The following is a 19,134-nucleotide window of genomic DNA, read 5'->3' on the forward strand; positions in this document are numbered from 1 at the left end:
GGCCACTTGTAAGCATCCTTTTGGTCTGAAAAGCACTTGGGAATTTAAGTTGGTGTTTTAACCAGGTGAAGCACACTGGGAAAAGATTTGGATGTGAATTACATCCTCTTTACACTCAGTAAGCATAATGCAATCTCTCTTTTCACTGAAATTGACTAAAATTGATAACAATCAAAGGAATTTTTGTTGGTCTTGCAATTTGGCAGTTGGTACTCTGGAACACATGTTTTTTTAAATGTGTCCTTATATTACTGGAATACAGTTTGGTTATCCATTTCTAAAATACGTTTCATATCAATTCTTTTGTTATATAGATTAATTATTTTTGGCACTACAAATGCAGTTGTTGTGTTGGATACTTATAAAGACCAGTTTCTGAAGAATCTAGTTATGATAAGTATTAAATCAATCCTTTTCCACTGGAAAGACTCTTCTAAATTGGAATACAACAATTGATGGAATTTGGTGTGTTTATATGCTCAATATGTATAAAAATGTTTACAGTTAAGTGTGGTAATTTATGATTTGACTGATTATGGGAACTTTTGCTTAAATTCTGTAATTAATATCCTTATGGAAGATATTATGATACTCTTATAACTTCTCATGACTAATATTTTGTATTTATTTCATTAGTATTGTCCACTTATTGTTTTGTATTTAAAATCTAAAAAAAATATTATTAAAAACTTGATCATACAGCCTCCTATATTGCACAGTTATTCCAGGTCCTGATCTTATGATGTAAGCCTTTAATTAAGGGCTCCTTTTACTAAGCCGCGTTAGGGCTTTAATGCACAGAATAGTGCACGCTAAATTGTTGTGCGCGCTAGTCCTTAATGCCAGCATTGAGCTGGCATTAGTTCTAGTCGAGTAGCGCTAGAACAGCTAACGCAGCTTAGTAAAAGGAGCCCTAAGTGACTCTTTTTACCTATTTACATGCTGTTATTAATAGTCACCATCAACTTGTAAATGCAGAGTATGCAGAAAATTAAAAAATAATCCAAGCAATATCCCCTTTTCAACTCCAAACATTGGTAAATGACTTAAGGCAACAGTTATCTGTCTGCAAAGACTCCAATGCCGGGAAAATGTTACTCTCAATGCTGACCAACAAAGCTTTTCGGTTGACACAACCTTCTTCAGGAGATTCATGCCACCAATACCTTAGAAAAATCCATAACATGATTGAATATTTAACCACCTATACCAACATCTAACAAGAATAAAATTGCCTAAATCAAAACTCACTCTATTTCAACTAACTCAAAACAATTCATGGTTCAAGAAGGTTCCTGGATCAAGGAGAGGCCACAACCTTGATAATTAACAGCACTCGCTTGTATGTAATCAGATAATGACATATTAAGTCACCAGGGTTAAATGGAAAAATATATTAGAGAATTTGATCATATATATAATGACTCCACCAAACATTAGTAGCATTGACTATCTAGGAAACCACTTTAAAGCTGCTCCCACCCCACAAAAACATGCATGATCACAAAACCCCCTTCATATATACTCTGGATCACCTAAATAAATAACTATAAACACCTTTACAATACTCAACTTGCCTAACACTAGGAATGCATGTTTCCAAAATATCCCCTAAGCTGGAAGTTAATGCCTACAGTGCAAAAAGGGGGCTCCAAAGCTGCACTCATGATTCTAGCCATTTGGAAACACACTGGCTAAATAAAAAATCCAATGCCTCTCCTTCTGTATCAAGACCCTATGAAAGCCATTCCCCCTTGGACTATTCTGAGTTGTCTCCAAAACTGTGAATCATAACTTATTAAAAGAATGTTGGAAATGGAACAATGTGAGCTACAGGAGAGTTCTTGACATGTTTTTGCAGGTGAATTCAATGCTCAAAAAGCCTCATTTTTAAAAGCCTTCATATTTTACCCACCTAAATTAATAATGGGCAAGAAACCACAGTACATAAAGTACTCTCGATGTTGTACATGAAGTGAAACTTCTCAGGCTCCTTTTTATGTGTAACTTGCAATTAGGTATTTGTATCTACAACATATTGTATTAGTAGTCATACTGATCTACCTGTACTTCCAACTCTATTGAATGGCTGTGTCAATCGGTCCATTGTAATTGCTTGGGTAACTGAACCAACCTCTTGTAATGTAATCTGACCTTGAACTGAATAGGTAGAGGTGGAACAAAGAATCTGATTAACATACCCTAACTTAACATAACATACTTGTGACCTGGATTTTGCCACTTTTGGAAACAGGACAGCACTGGTCTGACCCAGTATGGTTGTTCTTATGTTTTATAAGATATACTTGTAGGGAACAGAGGTTGGACACACCTATGCTAATTCATCAGCACTTGTGCATTGCTAACTGATTAGCTCAGGAATAGTGTATGAGCTCATATGTGCAAAAGAGGTGCTGGAAGGGCTCAAGTTTCAATTTCAAGTTTTATTTTAGTTTGATAAATCGCTTATTTAGTTTTACTAAGGGCTCCTTTTAATAAGGTGCGCTAGCGTTTTTAGCACACGCAGGATTTCAGCGTGCACTAAACCTGTGCTACACTTCTAGAACTACCCCAGCTCAATGCTGGCGTTAAGGTCTAGCACGTACAGCAATTTAGTTGTGCTATTCCGTGCTTTAAGGCCTTAACACACCTTTGTAAAAGGAGCCCTAAGCGAGGAACAAAATTGATAAAAATATAAACATATATTTAGCCAAAAATTTAAAATTTAGAATAATGGATTAGACAAATAGTCTTACAGACCGACTAATACACAAGGTAAGAGGGAACAGAACTACAATTCAGTCTTTTAAAGCATAGGGGAGAACCATATATGGAGAAAACAATAGAGAGGGAAGAGTGCAATTAAAGAAGGAAACTATTAACAATCTAATGGCCTTGCTTTAGTGGGGAAATTAGCTCATGGCTATTATCAAAAAATAGAAAAAGCTGCATTTTCCTGGCAGCATTAAAATTGGCTTGAACACACCAGAAAGACCTATATCAGGGCTACTGCAAGCTTCTTTTTCACATTACATGGTAAAAGAGCACATAGTTTTGTGCTATTTTTTTGTATTCTGATATTCTATTAAAAAATAAATACACAAAATTTGTGCATGTTTGCAAATATTTCATGTACACTGTTATGAAATTATGATATTAATGTCATTACAGTTATTATCCATATCATGCCTATAACTTCTTGGCATTTTTGTTTGCGGTGAAGGAAATTAACAACAGCTCAGAGCTCTTACCCAACATCACGCTGGGGCTCCATATTAAAGAGACTTTATGGTATATAAGGATAATTATTCTTTCAGCCTTCTCAATTTTGGCAGGACAGAGCACAATAGTAAATTTCAAGTGTAAATCATCTCACCCAGTAGCTGCCATAATTGAAGGCTTTACAGAGGAGGAAACATATGGATTCTACAACATATTCCAGATATATCATTACCCACAGGTAAGAGAGATTCTTAATCTTACTTTACATTCTACCCCTTACTCTCTATAATCCATCATTTGCATGCAATAAATCTTCAAAATGAATTCATCTGTGTCATGCTGCCATAATGTTCTTACCTTTGCAGTTGCAGGAAGAACATATGAAATGCCTGCCCGCCAAAAATGTGCTAATCAAATTTGAATATAAAGAAGTCTGTGCTGAGAAAGTGGCCAAACTAGATTTGAGCTTTAAGGAGGAAAGTAAAGGGAGGAGCCTTGTCCTTTTCTTCCTGGAGCTGGTCCAGCAAGAAATATGTAGAACAGCCACAAGTAGGAAATCCTTTCAGGAGCTTACTGGAGTATCTATGAACTATGGAAGGAGGGGAAGGAGAAGAATTAGCAAATGCATTGCCAGTCTGGGCAATAGCTGTCCCCTGTTGCTATATAGAAGAAAGCTAGAAACTCGTTCACATGCTAAGTGAACGGAACAAAGGTATGCAAGTCTGACCAACAAATTTCATTTAAGTCACAGTGATCTAAGGAGAAGGGTCTGGTCATGTGGAGACTAGATGTTATTCTATTTGGTCATCTTCAAAGTTCTCCCCTTCCATACATATACACTTTTTCCAATGTCATTTCTACTTCTAGAAATAGTCATTAAACAGATCTTCAGGAATCAACAAAAGTTGCTGCATCAAATTTAGCTTTATAATATGTCTTCAATGGTGTCAAATCACTTTCCTTTCAGTATGGATTTAAGTTTAGGAAACAAGAAGTCAGCTGGGGCAAAGTCAGGAAATTAAGGTAGATTGGGAAGAGCTGTCATTGTAATTTTTGTGGTCGTCATCAACTGTGGAATAAAGTTTGCCATAACACTATACATCCCCAACTTCTCTGATAGAATGTTATGGCATGAACCAATGGAGAAGCATTCCTCTGCCAATTCTCTAACAGTTAATCATTGAGTAATGCACAGAAAAATACTCACCTGATCAACATGATGATCATCATCAGTTGATGTTGATGGCCTTTTAGTTTGTGAATCATCTTCAAATGATTCAAACTACTTTTGAATACCATTCAAAACACCTTCCACAACTCATGACATGTTTCCCATAAGTCACTTTCAACATTTCATATGTTTCTGCAGTGGTCTTACCCAATTTAAAACAGAACTTCCTACTATAGTGCTGCTCATTTAGGTTGAATATGCTGAAAAACAGTCAATCACGAAAACACACTCACAAAAATTGTCATAGCTTGGAGACAAAATCAGATATCAACAAATGGGGAAAAGGAGGTTACTCATGAGGTTTCAAACTTCTCAATGCCGCCTAGCCTGTTGGTATGCAATACCAAATATCCTGGAACATTTTGAACAGACCTTGTACAGTTCATGTTGAGAGGGGAATGGGGACTTGTATACCACATTTTGTGGCTTTAGGATTTCAAACTAACTGCATGGGAGGATTATGTGACTTACTAAGGTCACAAAGAGCAGCACTGGAGGTGCTAGGAAGCCCAAGCAAGATGACAGAGTAACTTTATAGCTCCCATAACCATCTCTAAGCAATTCATATTTAACCTCATTCCACTCAATCAAATCAGTATTTATACCCATGGAATGATGCCTCAATTGAATCAGACTTGTGGTTAGACAGGCAGTCAGTTTAGTCAAAGCTGTGGGTATATCTCATTCAATGGGTATGAGAAGTTGCACATCATTGGCATGGACATAGAATTTTGAGTCCATTGACTGAAGAAGTTCAGCCGGAGGCTTAAGGTAGATAATAAATAAGATGGGAGAAAGTATGGACCCCTGTGGCACCCAACAGTTCACTGCCCAAGGTAATGACATGCAGTTGCTGAATAAAACTCATTGTTATCTCTTTGACAAATATGTTTTGAGCCATGTACTATAAGTATTGTGCCACAAATACCTTTTTCTGCCAGTCTTGTAAGTATGATATTATGATCCTCAGTGTTGAAGGCTAATTTCCTGTAATGGTCCGTGTGCAGATTATCAAGAAGGGACACAAGAACTATCTCTGTTCTGTACCCAGGTCTGAAGCCAGATTGACATTTTGGTCTAGATAATTATGTTCCTTTAACCAGTTATTGAGTTGAATGCAGACTGTCCATTTTATAAGTTTTGTCAGGAAAGGCGTGTTAAGAGACTGGTTGGTAGGTTTTGAGTGTGTCCTCATCAAGAAAGCTCTTTATAAGCAGGAGATACACCACAGATCTTTTTTTGTATTATTAGCAGCTGCGGGTTTCAATGTATCCTCAATGATGATATCTAGATTCTTGGGTGGTGACTCCTAATGTGGAACCCAATATCATGTAGCTATAGTTTGGGTTCCTCTTTCCCACATACATCACTTTGCACTTGATCACATTTAACATCATCTACCCATGCACTAATCTTGTTTTCAAGAGAAAGAAACCTTGAAAAGTAAACCAAGTGGTACAACCAGTAGGAAGAAATCTCAGCCTATCTTCTTACATACTGCTTCCTCTTGAAATGTCCCTTTTCCCCTTTACTTCAAGCACCTTCACCAAGTACATTCACTCTAAAACAAATGTACATACTTTTTAATGACTGGGTTGAAGAAAATGTTCAGCTCAATAAATGTACTCAGAAAGCTCCCTACTTTGTCTATAATCTTCAAGAGGCTCCAGAGAGAAGCCTATACCATTTAAATTTGTCTTGATTAACTTGCAAATCAATACTAAAATCATTCTAGATTCATACTCTGAAGCCTTCAATCTCACTCCTTGGTAAAATAAATTTCACTCTTTGGAATGTTCATCCTTGGCATCTTTGTGAGTTCAGGGACACTCCTGAGAGAGTGTTAAATACATTTATGTACCACCCTCTTAGGAGTGTCCCTGATTTGTGTGGAGAGTGGGTGGAAGAGGGTCTGCCTAAAGTGAGGCTGTCTATATGTAAATGACTAAATCTCTCCAAAGGGAGGTACAGAATACATCCCTTTATAAAATGACAACTAATTCTATAAAGGAGAGCCCAACAGGAGCTTAGACACAAACTGTTCTCTCAGAGTGATGAAAAAGGATTATATATTCATTATTTTATATTTTCCTGACAGGTCAGTTATATCTCACAGAATATTTATATGAGTGACCCTGTTCAGTATCCTTATTTTTACCGGACTGTCCCCAATGAGCTGCATCTCTCTGCTGGGATAGGCAAGCTACTGCAGTATTTTGGCTGGAAATGGGTCAGTATCTTTTCAACCGATGATGAAAGCAGTATGAGAGCTCTCCAGAACCTGAAAGAAGGGATTGAACAGAATGGTGGCTGCATCGCATTACATCAAACCTTTCCTCACCAGATAAAAATCACAGAATTTGAATTAAATAAAATTAATAGAGCAATTAAACAATTATCTACTGTGAATATTTACTACTTTAAAAAAAATGTTGTATTTGAACTACAACATGTAATGGATATTCAAATAAATGTGAAAAGTGGCCAGGTTTTTATCATCATAACTGAGGTAGAAATAGTAAAAATAAATCAACAACACTTTCAAATAAACAACAAGTTCTTTATATTCAAAACATATGAGAAAGTTATGTCAAATTTTTTTAAATTTATCCGTGAGATGAAACCTTTCTGGCTGGCAGGGGATTTCAGGGCTATACGTTGGTGGAATGACCTGTGTCACAGCAGATGCCCAAAGAAGATCAGAAGAGACTGCAACTCTACCAATAAGATCCTTTCTTTCCCTCACTGTTTCAGCACAAACTTTAAGAGCAGCTACAGTGTATACAATGCTGTGTATGCCGTGGCACACGCACTACATTACATGATCATGTCTGACTCAGGAAATGGCACCACATGGACTAGAAAAAATAGGGAAGTTTTGTACATATTGCCATGGAAGGTAATTTTAGTATTTGTTACTGGAATTCTTTATTCAAAAGAAAAAGAGTGATACACTTTGGGACAGAGTGAGAGGGGAGCTTTCACAGGAGTAGTGAAAGTGATCCTTCATTCTTAAACACCCTCTTCCCTCCATGATTTTGATACATACACTCAACAATCATGATCAACCAACCACAAATATTCAAAGCAGGAAAAGTTCATATTCATTTAAATTACTTGTGTGGTGCTATCTAAGAATATTCAGTGCTTAAATAAATTTAAACCCTATGATGGGGTGGGGGCTTGATCTGGAATATACACAAGATGGCAACAAAACCTGAAAGCCCCTGCACATCTGAAAAAATCATGGAATGTAACCCCCTCAAACAAGCAACTCTTGGTGCTAATTGGCATTAATTAAAATCTTCATGTATAGATTTAGGTGTGGAATTTGTGCTTAAATTTTACATCAGTCCAAAAAGGGGGAATGGAAGGATGATTTATGGGTTGATCAGTAGAATTCCTCAAGGTGGCACACATAATTATAGAATAAGGTGGAATCCCTGCTTAATTTAAGGGCTCCTTTTACAAAGGTGCATTAGGGTCTTAACGTGTGGAATAGCGCATGCTATAATTCCGCATGTACTAGTTGCTACCGCCTCCTTTTAAGCAGGTGGTAATTTTTCGGTTAGCGCATGCTAATCTTGTGCGTGCGCTAAAAACGCTAGCGCACCTTAGTAAAAAGAGCCCTAAGTGTCTATATTTGTACCACATTTCAGATGGTGCAAATGGCCATGCCTAATGATAGCTGTGGCTCCCAATTCAATTCATAGATAATGGAATCTCAAAAGTATTCTGAGTCTCTATTTGTAGTTTCTGTGGAGTTTTTTTTCTGGATTAAGTTCATCCTGACTCTAAGAACCATTTATAGAATAACTCTCAGCAATTATTTTTATTAAGATCCAGGTATTGAATCCAGTACTTTACTATATGTGTAACATAAAAATCCTATCCAAAATAGCCCTTTAAATCCAAATTTGGACATTTCCTGTAAAACATCAAAAGTTGTAAGTATAAGAACTGCCATTTTTGAAAGCTGGACTGCTAGACATCCAAATATTTTTATTCATGTACTTTAATATCTAAGTGACCAGTTTGACCAAATTTATATCTCTTTTTTTTTTTTTTTTTTCCACAAAAGCATCCAAGTTGGAAACTTCCAAATTTATACTATTTGAACATGGGAGTGACTACCATTGTAATGGACTGGCCACTCACACATTCCAAGATAAGTGAGGCTTCTGCTTTGAACTTCACATAAAGGGTGCCACACATACATCTCACCATAACCCCCAAGTAATTTATGATGAGCCCTGTAAACTCTCCTCAAATCAATTATACCCACCTCTCTACAAGCCCCTTTGGCTGCAGGTGGTATGCATATGGCAGTACTATTGTGGGGTTTTAGTGGGTTTTGGTGGCCTCACATTTTCCACCAAAAATGTACTGGTTAAAGTAATTTAAGGTCTTGGCTCTTCCTCTCTATGGTTCACTAGCCTACCCACTTGACTACTTAAGAACTCTGTGTGATGCTTTACCAAGCTTTCCCATACCAGGTGTTGCTGTTCTAGACACAGGTGTATACTGATTCATTTTCACATGTTTGTGCGTTGGGAAGCATTTAGTGATCAATGGTGAAGTGTGGGGGATAGTAATCAATCCCTCCAGTGCACATCTGTTCAATTTGAGTAAGTTTTTTAGCATTTAAGGTTAGATTCACAAAGCAAACCGACTGTGTACCGATCAGTTTGCGATCCCTTTGTGACCATATTTCCCTAGGGCCCCATTCATTAACCTCTGCTGTGATCTGATTCGAATCCGTGCATGCAAATGAGAACCGCATGCAAAGTAGGCAGGGACGTGATTCACAACACTTTTTTCACGATCCGAGTGGGCTGGCCGACCATCCAAAGTAGCAACAGCTGGGGACCAGTCGAAAACGTCTTTCCAACTCTCCAGCCCTGCTCTCTGCCCCAAATCTTTCCTGCCTGCCGTCCTGATGCTCTTCTCCTGCCTGCTCTGCCCTGATGAAAAAAGCAGCAAAAAAGCAAAAAATAAAAATAAACCAGCCCTGAAAGCCTCCTACAGCCCCAACTCTCCTGCTGCCCCAGATTGCCTGCCTGCCCCGAACAACTGCCTGCCCAATCACCTGCCTGCCACAACTCCCACCCTTCCCCACAATGCAGCACCAAAACCTTAGAATGGGACTCTGCAGTGCCTCCAGTGGCCACAGATCAAAATTACACTGACTTGTGACTGAATGAAGTCACACTGCAGGGTTTACAGGAACTAGACAAAAACCATCAACAAAGTTCCAGGATGGTAACAAAATAAAATTTACTCGTCTAGTTAAAGTTCAGAATGGCTCAGATTTCCAACATATCAGAAAATGCATACAACAACAACAAAAAAAAAATGGCCAGAAGGAAACTCTGGTAGCATTCAGGATTTTCCTTCTTGATGTAAACAGTTCTCCATGTGTTTTACTTCCTCACAGAGCTGCTCTCCACCAAAGACTCTATTCCTAAGTCTGCTCCTAGCAGATTTCAGGTAAGTACAGTTCAGAGAACAAAATTCAGTTCCTGGAAAATATACTTTATCATTCAAACATTCATAGCACAAAACACAAAAAGCCTTCAGCCTAAAATGGAGCAGGGCTGGGCAAAGAGGAGCCTTCTCCCTACCCTTCCTAACAGCTTGTTCAGGATTGCTGGCTTATCAAGGGGAAGACACGCCTTGCTCTACCTGAGTCTGTACCCAGCTGATCCTCTCCTTGGCTCCTCCAGTGGTGATCTGGGTAATAGTCACTCTGCTTTGCTGTATTTCTGTGAAGGCCTGTGTAAAGTTTTCCTAACCCCTGGCTCTGGATTGCTAGCACGCTCAGGGAGGTCTAAATAGTGGTGGGGCCAGGCCCTGGGGACCCCCTTTCTTTCTGGCACCCACAAGGACCTTAGCAGGCACGGAGCCTGACTGGTCATAACACTCACATACAAAAATATAAAATTACATATAACAGATAAGTAGGATCAAAGACAAACATCACTATAAAACAGGAAAAACAATCTAGACAATAAAACATGTCATTTTTTAAATGTCTAAGGTTTTTGATTATGTCCTTGATAGTAACATAGTAGATGACTGCAGAAAAAATTGGTCTATCCAGTCTGCCCAACAGTCAAATTCATATTAATTCATGATTAAACCAACAATGAATGTGATATAAAATGTTTGGTTCTCATCTTTCTTTGGTATTTCTGGGACAAATACCAAAGAAATCCACAAGGCACTGTTTTTACATTTCAACCACTGGAGCTAAATTCAAAGCCATCTTCAGCCCATTTATAAAATCTGTATTATAAAAACAACCCAATTCTCAGGTTCAAAAATCAAGACTTTGATGTTTATGAAAGGAAAAATATCTGCCATTTGGTGCCTCTTTCAAATCATTTTTTTTTTTGTTTTAAAGATGAGTGCAATGGTGTGGTCTTTGCTCTTAAAGTCTCAACTTCCTGTAGATCTGGCATTGAAGATAGAAGAATGAATTGAAAAGATAATGTATATTTCTTTTCTTTGTGCCTTCCTTCTCCCCATTCATTGGCTAATTACATTATTTACTGGATTTTTATACTGTATACTGCACTTCTAGAATGGAATCAGATAAGTTTATATGGCTGTTATAAAATAATTTTTTAAGCTCTTCAGGGAGTTGACCCATACTTTAAAGTTGTGCCTATCTCTCAGTGGGAGGAGATAGAGAGTGATTTACCTCCAGAAATGGCTTTAAAATTAGTTCTTCTTATAGTTATAGACAAATGTTTGTGTATGCTTGGAATTACCTGTTTATCTTGGCACTACTTAAAATGCACCTCTCACTTCTTAGCTCCATCGTTATCTGAGGAACCTCCATTTTAAAAATGGTTTAAGGGAAGTGATGTACCTGGATGAAAATGGAGATCTCGCCACTGGATACAATATTATGAATGTGATCTTTCTTCCTAATATGACATTGAAATATGAAGTTGTTGGACATTATAACCCCCACGCTCCCCCAGGGCAGGATTTCACCATTGATGAGAAGGCCATCGTGTGGGAGAGTTCATTCACCCAGGTCAGATTTAAGTGATGAGAGCTCCTGATCTAAACAGGTTTAATGAAACTTGTCATAAAATGGTCAAAAGAATGGTGTATTTTGGCTTTATGGGGAAAATGTTAGCTTCCAGATTCTGTAAAGGTCATTTAAATTGGAGTGCTGATCCCAGGTGTGTACATATAGCATTTAGTCAATTGGGGTTAATTGATACTAATTAGCTCTTACAGACACATCTGCCTACTTACTTGAAAAAATCAACTCCAGGCTCATTTGAAATATAAAGGAAGGGGGTGTGGCTTGAAATACTGCTTTTTCTTTGTGGTTTAGTAAAAGTCAGCGATAATTTGGAACAAGTTTATGTCTGAAATGTTTGAAGAGTTTAAAGTTTGCCTTATATTGAAATAAAAAGTTTGGTGGTATTGCCATTCCAAAATCTAAAAAATTCTAAAATCTAAAATATGTCTAGTCCCAAAGATTTTGAATAAAAAGATCTTGTACCTGTATAGAAAGAGAACAGAGGAGATTCCAAGACACTGACTTATAGTGGGATTGCAATGGAGAGGATCTACCAGAGTAGACATATAAAATGTGATGGGAAGGATAAGATGAAAGCCAAGACAGAATCCAAATCTCTGTGCATCTCAGTGGCCACGCATTTGGTCTTTGAGGATGAGATGTACAATGTCTGCATCTATGAGACAAACATGGTTTTTCCTGTTGCATAGAGCCTTCTGGATCCCTGTTCGTTTAAAAAAATTGGATAGCTCTAAGTCTGATAGATGCTGGCATTGTCATCTTGAAGCAGAGACTTTAGACCATTTATTATTCTATTGTCCATTTATTATGGAATTTTGGAAATCAATTTGGGGCCAGATAAATTGCTTACTAGAAAAATCATGTGGCATTAACATATGACACACTATTATTTGGCATGGCAATGAGAGCCAAGAACCAAATATCCTTTAATAATAATAAACTATTGCTCATTTTGACCGGGGTTGCCATACAACAAATAACATATAATTGGAAAAGTTGGAATAGACTGAACTTTAATTTTTGGTGGAATTCAGTATGCCATATTTATAAAATGGAAAGAACATTAACCATTCAAAAAGGGAATTTTAATAAATTTCAGGATGTGTGGAGGCCATTATCAGAATATTGTAAAGAATAAGTATATATTTTTCTTCCCTGTTTAGTACAAATGAAAAATTGGGCGGGGGGAGGGGGGATTTTATTATTGAAGAAAATGATTTTATGAATGAAAGAAGGGAAAGGGATAAATTTAATTTGATAAAGTTAAATTATAAAGTCTCAAGTGAATTATATATGTTACAATGTTAATATCAATATTGGTGTACTTGATGTAAGTTATAAAATGAATAAGAATTGGAAAAAAAAAAGAACCCAAATCCAAGTGAAGTACAGTGTAACAAGGAATAGATGATGATCAAAAGAATCGGATGCAACAGATAGGTGAAAAAGGATAAAGGCTTGAAAATGAAGTGGAGATGGATGTGACTTAGTAGGGAACTCAAGATTCATTGGTTAACCTTGTCATGGAAGTACTCAGTCATAGTCCGGACAGAAAGTGAAGGAATGGGGCATTGTATGTGGAAGCATCTGAGGAGGGATTTCAGGGTGGCAGAAATGGTGAGAGTTGGGGCAAGAAGTTTGTTCAATTGGGGTTTGGCAAGTACAATAGCAGACTGGAAGGAGGTTAGCAAGAATTTTGAATGTATGAAAGCAGCAGGGGCATGGGATTTTAATTAAAGGCACTTTGCAGAGTAGGCACATATGTAGCAGATTCAGGAGGGGATCATGAACAGATTGGAGAAGGTTATCATGCTGCTGTACCAGGCCATGGTACACCCTCACCTGGAATATTGTGTTCAGCACTGGTACCTGTACATGAAGAAGGACACGGTCCAGAGAAGAGCGATTAAATGGGTCCAGAAAAGAGCGACTAAAATGGTTAAGGGGCTGAAGGAGTTGCCGTACAGTGAGAGATTAGAGAAACTGGGCCTCTTCTCCCTTGAAAAGAGGAGACTGAGAGGGAACATGATTGAAACATTCAAGATACTGAAGGGTATAGACTTAGTAGATAGAGACAGGTTGTTCACCCTTTCTAAGTTAGAGAATATGAGAGGGCACTCTCTAAAGTTGAAAGGGGATAGATTCCGTACAAATGTAAGGAAGTTTTTCTTCACCCAGAGAGTGGTGGAAAACTGGAACGCTCTTCCAGAGGCTGTTATTAGGAAAAACTTCCTCCAGGGATTCAAAGACAAAGTTATACAAGTTCCTGCTGAACCAGATCGTACACAGGTAGGGCTGGTCTCAGTTAGGGCACTGGTCTTTGACCTAGGGGCTGCTATGGGAGCGGACTGCTGGGCAAGATGTACCATTGATCTGACCCAGCAGCGGCAATTCTTATGTTCTTATGTTGGCTGCAAAGTGTTTAACATGTTTTAATTTATACTTGGTGCAATTAAGTATTAAACAACTTTCCTAGAGTCACAAGAAGCTGCTGTGACAATTGAACTTACAACCTCAGGGTGCTACGGCAGCTGCTAGAACCACTTGGCCACTCCCCCAACAGAAACGAGAAGGTGTTCTTTTTCAGGAAGTAAGAGGGATGTGATGGAGCATGATGTTGTTTTTTCCCATTTTGAAATTTATTGGCTGTTCTGCCTTTTTTAGGTTAGTGAGCTCTAAATATTATTATATAACCTAATTAGTTATATAACATAATTAGTAAGCTCTAAATATTATTATATAACTTAATTAGTCTTTATAAATCTAACTCCATGAAAGTGGTCACATCTGATCTGAGGCTGGTCTAATCTGTCTAAGCACTGATATGAACCAACACTTTTTGAGTATTTTTACAAGAACCTTTCTAAGCATGAAATATGCTGTTACACATGATGACAATTTAAAAATAAATAAAGGACATTCCATTTCAGAAACAACCATCCATTATTGAATGACATTACATAACATGCTTTCTCAATCTTCAGAAACCTCCACAGTTCAGATGTAATCCAAGTTGCCATCCTGGTTACAGGAAATTAACCAAGGAAGAGGAACCCATCTGCTGCTATGACTGTATTCCGTGTGCAGATGGAGAGATCTCCAACCAAACTGGTAGGTGAAATCATGGAAAACAGGGGATACAAATAAATATAGGGTATCTATTATGATCATTGTTCTTGAAATTAGGGGGATGTAACTCTCTAAAAACTGTAATTAAGTTTCAAGTCTTATTACACCTTTCGAAAATCTATGAAAACATATCTTTTGGAAAAATTTGTAAATTAAAGGTCAATTATTCTCTGTATTCTCTAAGAAAGTATTGTCACTGAACTATTCAGTCTCTGTTGAATGTGAACTGCCTAGAACTAAATGGTATGGCGGTATACAAGAATAAAGTTTATTTATTATTTTTTATTATTATATCTAAGCTGTGCACATAATAAAAATTTAAATAAATATAGGGGTATCAAGTACAAACTCAAGACAAAGACATATAGGGCTCCTTTTACCTTGCTGTGCTAGCGGTTCTAGCATGCTAAATTGCCACGCGTGCAAGATGCCAACGCCACCATTGAGCTGGCATTAGTTTTTGGAGTGTAGCGCGGAGTTAGCATGCGCTAATCTGTAGTGCGCACTAAAACTGCTAGTGCAGCTTAGTAAAAGGAGCCCATAATTTCATACATATGATAAGCTGTGGGAAATTCAATGATTGATAGGATAGAGATACAAAAAAGGAGAACATAGGCTGGATAGGACTTTTATTTCTGTACAGAATGGGGAAAATACTTGATAAGATTCCTCTCTTCCCACCAGCTGGCCAAGCAGTCATGGTGATAATTCAAGAACTGCCCTTTGTCTCTTTAAAAACAGAACACCATAGGGTAGGATACCAGATGGAAAGAGCATAGGATGAAGCTAAGTAGTGATAGTCTCAGGAGAAATTTAAGAAAATGCTTCTTTAGATACGTGAAATAGCCTCCCAGTGGAAGTGGTGGAGATGAAGACTGTGTCTGAATTCAAAATAGCAAGGAGCAGGCATGTGGGATCTCTTATGGAGAAGAGAAGATAATGGCTGTTGGGGGGTAAGGCAGACTGGATTGGCCTTTAACTGAGGTAATGTTTCTATCTTTCTATGAAAACCTAGACCTTCAGCTTAGCCCAAGCACAGAGATAGCCTGAAATAAAAAAATGCATCAATCTTGTCTTATAAATATCATTTAGAGCCACACCATCACCTAAATGTTAAAAAAAAATTATATAGTAGAATTTTTAAGATGATGTGTTAAACACTCAACTTCTGTATTTGTAGCTGAAGCAGGACTTACACTCAGATTGTGTAGACATTGCAGGTATTGTATATTACTTTGAAATAGACAGGTTTATACATTTTTAACAAAATGAAATGAAACTTGCCCTGTCCCAAGAAGGCTTATAATCTAAACATTTTCTCCCATTACTGTAAAACCTGTTTACAAAAGTGAGGTAAGTTAGGTTCAAAAATTAACATGCCTTTTGAAAAACTAGATGCACAATGTCTTACCTTTATCCACAAGTTCATTTACCCCATTAAAGAAATGCCATAGATTGGTGAGACAAGATTTCTCTTGACTAAATTCATGTTGGTTTTCTATCATTAATCCATGCTTATGTACAAGTTCTGTCATTTTGTTCTTTATACTAATTTCTACCAATTTGTCTGGCACCAACATCAGACTCATTGATCTATAATTTTTCAGAACACTTCTGGAACCATTTTTAAAAATTGGCGTCACGTTGGTCATCCTCCAGTCTTCGAGTACAATGCTGGATTTTAAAGACAAAACACTAAGAATGGCTCTGCATGTCCATTTTTCTATTCTATCAGCACTCTGGGATGTATACCATCCAATACAGGCACTTTGCTAATGTTCAGTTTGTCAAACTGACCCATTATATCTTCCAGAGTTTCAGATTTTCTGATTTATCAGCATTGACTACCATTTCTGGTACTGGTATCTGCCCATCTTTCTCTTTGAAGCCAAATGCAAAACATTCATTTAATCTCTTGACTATGGCCTTGTCTTCCCTAGGAACCCTTTCCTGCATTTCAGTTTCAGGGAATTCAAATACAGAATCTTGTAGCTATATGATCTGGTTTCCTTGGGGGGGCTGTGCTTCTGCTCTCCAAATGTGGCTGGCTTTTGGCTTCATTTCCTGTTTCTTGTCAATGCTGCTGCTCTCCTTTCCACCTCTTTGCCTTCCATTGCTAGGATTGTGGAACTGGCAACAAGTGTAGGCTGTTCTTTTATCACTTGGCTCTTCCTGAGAGATGCGGACTTGTCTAAACTGGTTCCCTGCTTGCAGCATTACACAAGGTTGCTTGAATACACTTTCAAATTTATTAGTTTCTTGATATATGTCAATCAAAGATATCTAAATGGTTTACAATAAGAGAAACTATATTAAAAAGAAAAAAAATAATTAATTAAAACCCACAGGGATGGCTGCAAGAACTGAATAGAAGTGACAGCCACATTGTGCACAGCTTACAGTTGTTTGGACCTGTCTTGGATTAAGGTGATTAACTACAGAGAATAAGTTCTAAGGATAAACTGAATGTCTGAAGATAGCTGTATAAAGAGTGGAATATGCTGTTGTTTTGAATTCGCACCCCTGACAGGACACTACCATACCACTCACCTGCCCACATTTCCCACCATCCCAATAAGGTTTGGGAAATTTGTTCCTCTTAATATATTTGACCCATAAATCCCTGATGAAGGGCCAAAAACCCAAGCCTGAAATCACACCCCCAGCACTTATTATGGGTGCTTCGCATGCATTACAAGTGGGGCAATAATGATCCACATTTCCTCATGTTGTCAGTCTTTCAAAACTATCTCTAGGGTCAAATTGTCAAATAAAGTTGTATCATCCTTATTTGGTAGATTGTAGTACCATGGATCAGAGCCACTATTTTCAATTTGAGCTTGAAAAGCAAACAAAAAAATGTCTGAGGAATTGCTCATTCCCCCTGCCTAACTCCCCAGTGACACAACCATTAAAGGCTGGTTGATCAGTATGAGCGAGAGAAGGTTAGGTTTTCACCAGTTGAATGGGAATGTTTCAGGATTTGGATTGGGGGGAATGGTTGCATTTTTTGTGCAACGGTCTGTGGAATCTGCTTGTGGGTAGCATGAGTACATATATTACCTGCTCTTACATGCAGCCGTTTTATTTGCATACATTATAGTTAAAGTACCAGGAGCTAACTCAATATGCAATTCACAGTCCTTCACTCTCCATACAGTTAATATGAATTAGACTGCTCTGTCTTTGCTGAGTTGTGAAGATTATAGGACTCATGATATTTAAGTGCACTTTAGTAAATAGACCTCATGATATATGTGAGATAATGAGATGATAATCTTCTTTCTCAGATATGGACACCTGTATAACATGCCCAGATGATCAATGGTCAAATCAGAAAAGAGATGCCTGTATCCCAAAAGTGATAAATTTCCTATCTTTTGAAGAGCCTCTAGGGATTGTTTTAACTTCAATCAGCATGTTCTTCTTTTTCATCACTACTGTCATCTTGGGAATCTTTATTTATTACAGAGACACTCCCATAGTGAGAGCCAACAACCGACACATCAGCTATATTCTCCTCATTTCCCTTATACTCTGCTTCCTCTGTTCATTGTTATTCATTGGGTATCCTGAGAATGTCACCTGCATTCTCCAACAGACTACATTTGGGATCACTTTCTCTATTGCTCTCTCCTCTATACTGGCAAAAACCATTACTGTGATCACAGCCTTCCAAGCTACCAAACCTGGAAGCAAACTCCATAAATGGATGGGTTCCAGGGTTTCTAATTTTATAGTCCTTTCCTGCTCCCTTATTCAAATAGTTCTATGTCTTGCCTGGTTGTCCACTGCTCCCCCATTTGCATATCTTAATATGAGATCAGAAATTGGAACAATACTAATTGAATGTAATGAAGGGTCAGTAATTGCATTTTACTGTGTTCTGGGTTACCTGGGATTTCTGGCTAGTATCAGCTTCATCATAGCTTTCCTGGCAAGAAATCTACCTGACAGCTTCAATGAGGCAAAGTACATCACCTTCAGCATGTTGATCTTCTGCAGCGTCTGGATCACCTTCATCCCAACATACCTGAGCTCCAAGGGCAAGTACATTGTGGCAGTGGAGATATTTGCTATTCTGACCTCCAGCACTGGACTGTTGGGTTGTATCTTTTTCCCTAAATGCTATATTATTCTGCTGAGACCTGAAAGGAACAACAAGAAGGACCTAAGAAAAATGAAGGGGCCCTTTTGACCAAACTTCATTAAATGCTATCACGTACTTAATATAGGGAAAACAATTTATCAGAAAGTGCATTAAAGCTTTTTGTTGTAATTTGCATGTCAGCATATACTAATTGAAGGTGGTGGGTCATGAGAAAGGAATGGGCATTCATGCACTTTATTCTTATTTGTTAACATGGTTAATGTATTTAAATGTAGGTATTTTAGTAATAATGATTGTATGATGTATATATTAAAAAGTAAAACAATTTTAAAAAAGATTAAGAATATTTAGCTTCATTGCTTATGAATTATTTGA

The 19,134-nt window shown here is 37.7% G+C and overlaps 1 protein-coding gene across 1 annotated transcript in view; it reads left to right on the forward strand.

The window, feature by feature from the left end:
- The window catches only part of LOC117346153 (vomeronasal type-2 receptor 26-like), a 43,841-nt gene extending 24,995 nt beyond the window's left edge, over positions 1 to 18,846 (forward strand). Inside the window, exons 4-9 of the mRNA XM_033915554.1 lie at positions 3,172 to 3,460; positions 3,588 to 3,771; positions 9,891 to 9,943; positions 11,274 to 11,501; positions 14,504 to 14,630; positions 17,939 to 18,846. Of these exons, the coding sequence (XP_033771445.1) occupies positions 3,172 to 3,460; positions 3,588 to 3,771; positions 9,891 to 9,943; positions 11,274 to 11,501; positions 14,504 to 14,630; positions 17,939 to 18,846 (1,789 nt within the window). The remainder of the gene's footprint in view (positions 1 to 3,171; positions 3,461 to 3,587; positions 3,772 to 9,890; positions 9,944 to 11,273; positions 11,502 to 14,503; positions 14,631 to 17,938) is intronic.
- The last annotated feature ends 288 nt before the right edge of the window (positions 18,847 to 19,134 follow it).

The sequence above is a fragment of the Geotrypetes seraphini genome, chromosome 12 (genome assembly GCF_902459505.1).
Source record: "Geotrypetes seraphini chromosome 12, aGeoSer1.1, whole genome shotgun sequence".
NCBI lineage: Eukaryota > Metazoa > Chordata > Amphibia > Gymnophiona > Dermophiidae > Geotrypetes > Geotrypetes seraphini.